The sequence below is a fragment of the Malus sylvestris genome, chromosome 2, assembly GCF_916048215.2.
Source record: "Malus sylvestris chromosome 2, drMalSylv7.2, whole genome shotgun sequence".
In the NCBI taxonomy this organism is placed as follows: Eukaryota; Viridiplantae; Streptophyta; class Magnoliopsida; order Rosales; family Rosaceae; genus Malus; species Malus sylvestris.
The window spans coordinates 17,717,403-17,723,178 of NC_062261.1; the positions used below are offsets into that span (position 1 = coordinate 17,717,403).

General features: G+C 43.2%; 1 protein-coding gene across 1 annotated transcript; it reads right to left on the reverse strand.

Moving 5' to 3' along the window:
• Positions 1-318: 318 nt before the first annotated feature.
• Positions 319-4,123, reverse strand: LOC126613769 (leucine-rich repeat receptor-like serine/threonine-protein kinase BAM1). Its single transcript, XM_050281356.1, has 2 exons — positions 1,434-4,123; positions 319-1,106 (listed from the first exon to the last, which is right to left on the reverse strand). Exons 1-2 carry the CDS (start codon positions 4,009-4,011, stop codon positions 643-645), a joined length of 3,042 nt encoding a protein of 1,013 aa, XP_050137313.1. The 5' UTR covers positions 4,012-4,123; the 3' UTR covers positions 319-642.
• Between the last annotated feature and the right edge of the window lie 1,653 nt (positions 4,124-5,776).

Genomic DNA, 5,776 nt, shown 5'->3' on the forward strand with positions numbered 1-5,776 from the left:
AGATCTGTGAATCTTGTTCGTTTATCGTACATCGTACGATTAGTTTTTGTCAAATACTTTTGTGTTTAATTTTAATTTTAAATAAAAATAATTTCCGATAGCACGATGTACGATAAACAAACAAAATTAACGAATTTCTAGAATCGTCGTAAAGAGAATTCGGCGAGAATCGGAATTCTTTAAAATAGATGGTTGCGGTCCAATATGCTAAACGTCACCCCCCACAACGTCACACACATTATTTATTTAATAGGAAAAAAATGCTTTCTTTCTTTCTTATGCTCAAAAGAAAAAAGAGTTTGTTCTTTCCACTAGATCTTTTTACACCCGTGAATTTGCTTTTGCAATATGAAGGCTTAAAACAGGAAGCAGCTAATGCCATACAGTGAGAAGCAGAAGAAGTGGAAATCAGCATTCGGTACTACGACTATTACTACTACATGATGAAGACAAACTTACAAGAAAATAGCCTCCCCCCTCCCCCAAACATCCAACTGTACACCGAAAAACTTCAAACTTAAAAGTTAGACCAAACCAACCCCTCCCAAATAAAACTAAACAACACATACGGTAAAAACGCTAGTAAGATTCGTGCAATTTTAGAACCAACACTTGCATTCCCAGAAATAAAAAACTATGACTTCATATGCTAAGAAGATCAGGCGGCGGAGACTGCAGTGGTGGCTGGTCTTTCGTGTCTTTTGACGTTGTACCTGGAGACTCTGATGCAGTAGTGGCAGGGGGAGGGGAGGACTCTGTGATGGCTGAATCCTCTACCAGTTTTGAGCCAGGTGCCTTTGGAAGCTCGGTTAGAATTTGAACCACTTCTCGCATTGTTGGACGCTCCACTGCTTGTTCTTCCACACAGAGCATTGCAACGTAAAATACGTGCATAACCTCGTGGAGAGGAACTGAAGGGAGTCTAGGGTCAAGGATTTTGAGGACTCCTTCCTTGTTTGAGTCTGTCATTTTTCGCACCCATTGGACTATGTCTACTCCGTCCCCAAATTCACCAACCGGTTTCCTGCCGCTAACAAGCTCCAAGAGAACCACACCGAAGCTATAAACGTCGCTCTTCTCATCAACCTTCAATGTGTATGCATACTCTGCACAAACCAAAAGCCATTGACAAATTAATTAAGGTGCTCATCCACTTCAATTGTCATTTTCTGTGGGTCACAGTAAAAAGTCGTTAAATTTCATCTACTTTCAACGAAGCCTACCAACCACTGAATCAAATTTTCAATCAAAATCATATATGCAATTATGAAACCAAAAGTCAAATTTCGCCAGATGACAAAGAAGCTTCTGCAAGAAATAAATGCAAAGACCTTCCACATATATGGTACTATCAGGGAACCAAAACTCAATTAGTACATTTTACACAGTAATTAAGTACCCGAAAATTCAAAGATTGAATGAGCATATCACACCTGGAGCAATATATCCATAAGAACCAGCAATTGCAGACATGCATTCGGATGTCCCGGAATCCTGCAGGAACTTGGCAAGGCCGAAATCAGCAACATGAGCTTCGAAATTGGAGTCGAGAAGGATGTTATTCGACTTCACGTCTCTGTGGACGATCAAAGGCGAGCAGTCGTGGTGAAGATAGCATAGACCCTTTGCAGCCTCAATGGCGATTTTGTACCTTGTGTCCCAATGCAAGTGACCCCCTTTCTTACCATGAAGAACTTCACCCAAGCTCCCATTGGGCATGTACTCGTATACTAAAAGATTTGTCTCGTGATTCGAACAGAAACCCAATAGTCTTACAATGTGCCTGTGTCGAATTCGACCAAGAGTTTGGATTTCGGCGTTGAATCCGTGGTCGTGGGAGGAGCCTCTGCTCATTGCAGGGAGTCTTTTGACAGCCACATTGTCACCACTAGGCATAGCTCCCTTGTACACAATCCCAGCCCCTCCTTTCCCAATAATGTTGTCCTCCTTCAACGAATCCAACACATCATCAACCGTGAAGTCCAACCGTTGGAATGCAGTCAGTTTCCAAGCTCGGGAATCGCTTGCTTTCTTCAACGACCGGGCCTTGATTATCGCTGCAACGGCGAATACGATCGAGCACAGAAGCAACCCAATAACAAGCAATAGCTTCAGGGAAGCAGTGAGCGCACCTTTGACATGTGGTTGGTGAGTGCCATTGGCAACCCCGTCTTTACAGGGAACCAAATAGGGACCGCAGAGATCGGGGTTTCCCAGAAACGAAGTGTAATTGAAGTAGCTGAACTGACCAGTGCCCGGAACCAAACCCGAAAGATTGTTATACGAAAAGTCCACAGATGTCAAGCTCTGCATTGTGGATATAGACGACGGAATGCTGCCCACAAGATGGTTTCTCGACAGGTTGAGGTAGTTCAGTATCCTCATACCAGTAATCTCCTTCGGAATCTCACCGGAGAGCTCGTTTCGGCTGAGATCGACGAATGTCAAGAGCTTGCAATGGCTGATTTCGGGGGTTATGGAACCCATGAACTTGTTGTGCTTGAAATCGATCTTGGATAGCTGCTGTAATCGCCCAATCTCGGGTGGAATTCGACCCGAGAACTTGTTTCCGTCGAGAAGAAGCTTCTGGACGCCGGAGAAGTTGCCGATGGTGGGCGGAAGAGACCCGGAAAGCCGGTTATTGGAGAGACTAATCTGGCCGAGATTCCCCGAGATTGAATCTGTCTCGGGAAACGAACCGTCTAAGAGATTATCCTGCAACTCGACTTGTGTAAGCTTGGGCAAACTAAGCAGCCCTTTCGGAATCGACCCGTTGAGGTAGTTGTCACCCATTCGAATCCGACTCAGCGAATCGCACCGGCCAAGCGACTCGGGAATCGGCCCGAAAAGGAAGTTTGACAGAGTGATGAGCGTCTGGAGATTGTTCCCGAAACACATATCGGGAGGGAGAGTTCCCGTCAACTTGTTCGACGAAAGGTCGAGAATTTGGAGCTTCCCGTTTTTGCCCAGACCCTGAGGGATGCTGCCGGTGAAGTTGTTCTCCCAGAGCTGCAACACCTGGAGCTCCGGCAAGTCGCCGATAAAGTCGGGAATGGCGCCGTGGAGCCTGTTTCGGAAGAGATTCAAAAGGGTCAAGTTCTTGAGCTCCGAAAAGGAACCCGGAATCTCGCCGGTAAATACGTTGTTGGATAAGTCCATGGATTTCAAGCTCTTGAGGTAACCCAGCTCGGGTGTCAACGAACCGGAAAGAGCATTGACCTGGAGAAACAGGGTGTCGACATTTTGCAGTCGACCCAGCTCCGGCGGGACCTCTCCGGTTAAGTTACAGTTGGCGGCGTCGAAGCGGACGAGATTGGATAAGTTTCCGATTTCGGGCGGTATTCCGCCTTCGTAGCTGTTGAAGTAGCCGATGTAGAGCTCTTTCAAGGTGGTTAAGTTGCCGATTTCGGGGGGTATTGGGCCGCCGAGTTCGTTGCCGGAGACGGCTAAGTACTCGAGGAATGGGAAGCGGCCGAACTCGGGAGGGATCTGGCCGGAGAAGAAGTTGCCGCCCAAATGCAAGTGGCGGAGGGAGGTCATGTGGGTGACGGAGACGGGGAGGTCGCCCGTGAGGTTGTTGTTGTAGAGGTCAAGGACGGTGAGGCGGGTGAGGTTGGAGAGCTGAGGGGGGAAGGTGGTGTTGAAGACGTTGTTGGAGAGGTTGAGGAGGCGGAGGCCGGAGAGGGCGGAGATCTCGGGCGGGATGGGACCCGAGAACTGGTTATCGGCGAGGGTGAGGTTGGCGAGGAAGCGGAGGTGGGCGAGGTCAGGGGAGAGAGTGCCGGTGAGGTCGAGGCCGGAGAGGTCGAGGGAGGTGACGTAGCGGCGGGAGGAGTCGCAGGTGACGCCGGACCAAGTGCAGTGGCTGGTGGTGGGGGTCCAGGTGGAAAGGGCGGAGTTGGGGTCGGAGGTTATGGAGGACTTGAGGGAGAGGAGGGCGCGGTAGTTGGACATTGCGATGGAGAGAGAGTGGTGGTGGAGGAGGAGGAGGAGGAAGAAAAGGAGCCGCATTTTTTGTGGTGTTTGGGTGGGCGGTGTGTGGAGGGGAGGAGAGAAGAGAAAGAGGGAGGGGCGTAGAGAGTAGCTGGAGTGAGAGTGAGACTTTATTCTCTTCTTCGGTAAGAAGTAGAGATTGTGTGATTTTATTGTCTTATTTTTAAATTAAAAATAATAATAAAAAATAAATAAAAAAGGAGAAAGAAAAAGGAAGGTGGGTTTGAAATATTTGATTGAAAGTTTTGGACTTTTGTTGTTTTGTTCTTTTCAGTAGGAAAGAAAATATAAAAGAACAGGACTCTTTTGGGTCAGAAAAGGGTCTTATTTTTTTTTTCTTTTTTCTTTTCTTTTTTGGTAAACCAGAAAAGGGCCCTTTGTGAGCGTAAAAAAGGTCCTTTCTGGAGGAAAATATAGCTTTTTGTTTTTGTTTTTGAATCTTATGCTGATACCCCATTTTATTTATTTATAAAGTTTGATAAATTATTGATGTTCAATGTATGTGTTTGAATTATTTATAAAGTTTGATAAATTATTGATGTTCGATTATATAAGTTGCAAATTGACATACGAATGGGCACCCTCTGAGGGTTAGAGGAAAATGGTATGTTTTGGCTACAAATGGACAACCATCATATATATCAGAACTGTAAAATGGGCCGGCTATTCGAGCCCTACCCGGTTTTCAATTATTGGTTTTCAATTACCGTTTCAACTTAGGTATTTGTTTGGTTAATTTAAGTCAATTAGATTACATAAATATTGATAACAAGTTAATTATATTAAAGAAAGTTTAAACTTCAAAGTATTTAAATTGCATCAAGCCATATCGAGTCGGGCCTTAGAATCGAAACTAAGGGTTGGTCCTAAACTCGACCCATTGATTAAGGACTAAAATTCAAGGCTCACGCCTTACTCATTTAAAATTGGGTTGGATAAAGTCTGACCCTAAGATTGGGTCAGGCCAGGCCAACCCATCGAGACTCATGCTATTTACAGGATTTATATATATATATATATATATATATATATATATATATATATATGTATGTGTAAGTTTTATGATTGAGTGCTCTTATTATGTTTTAGCTCTTGTTTTTGTTTTGGTTTAGACCAAGAAAAAAGTCAAACAATTTAAAAAATGAGCCAAATTGATTTACTTGGTTTAATTTGGTTTTGATAAATTTTAAACCAATCAAAATCAAATCAAACCGACAATGTCTTTTTTTTTTAATTATTAATTTATTTAATTTACACATGTCATCATATTATAGGTTATTTGGAGATTTTACCACAAACAAATTGTCAGTCTTAGCATATAATAAGTTGTAATGACCATTAATTATGAGGAGATTAATCTGTATTTTAGCTTTTTTTCTAAGGCATATGTATTTTATGCTTATGTGATGTGAGGTTATAACTAAGAAATCATTTGCTAGCGTGGACTGTTATTTAATTTAAACTCTTTTTTTTGGCTTGATGAAAATTTTGTGTTTAAAAAAAAAAACCTTGATCTTTTGATTATATTGGAATGTGTTAGATGTGTGGATGTTTCAAGATTAAAACCTTTTTCGACCAAAAGAAAATTTGAAATATTGGATTTTTTTTATACTTATGTGTTGGAATAGGCTTGAGCCAACCAAACCAAACCGATTAACAATGGTTTAGTTTGGTTCTGTTTCAATGGCGGTGTTCGTCAAAACCGAATCAAATTGAACTATTAAATTGTTTCGGGTTAGCCAGTACGACTCTTTATGGCCATCTGCGGAATATCGGAAGGATG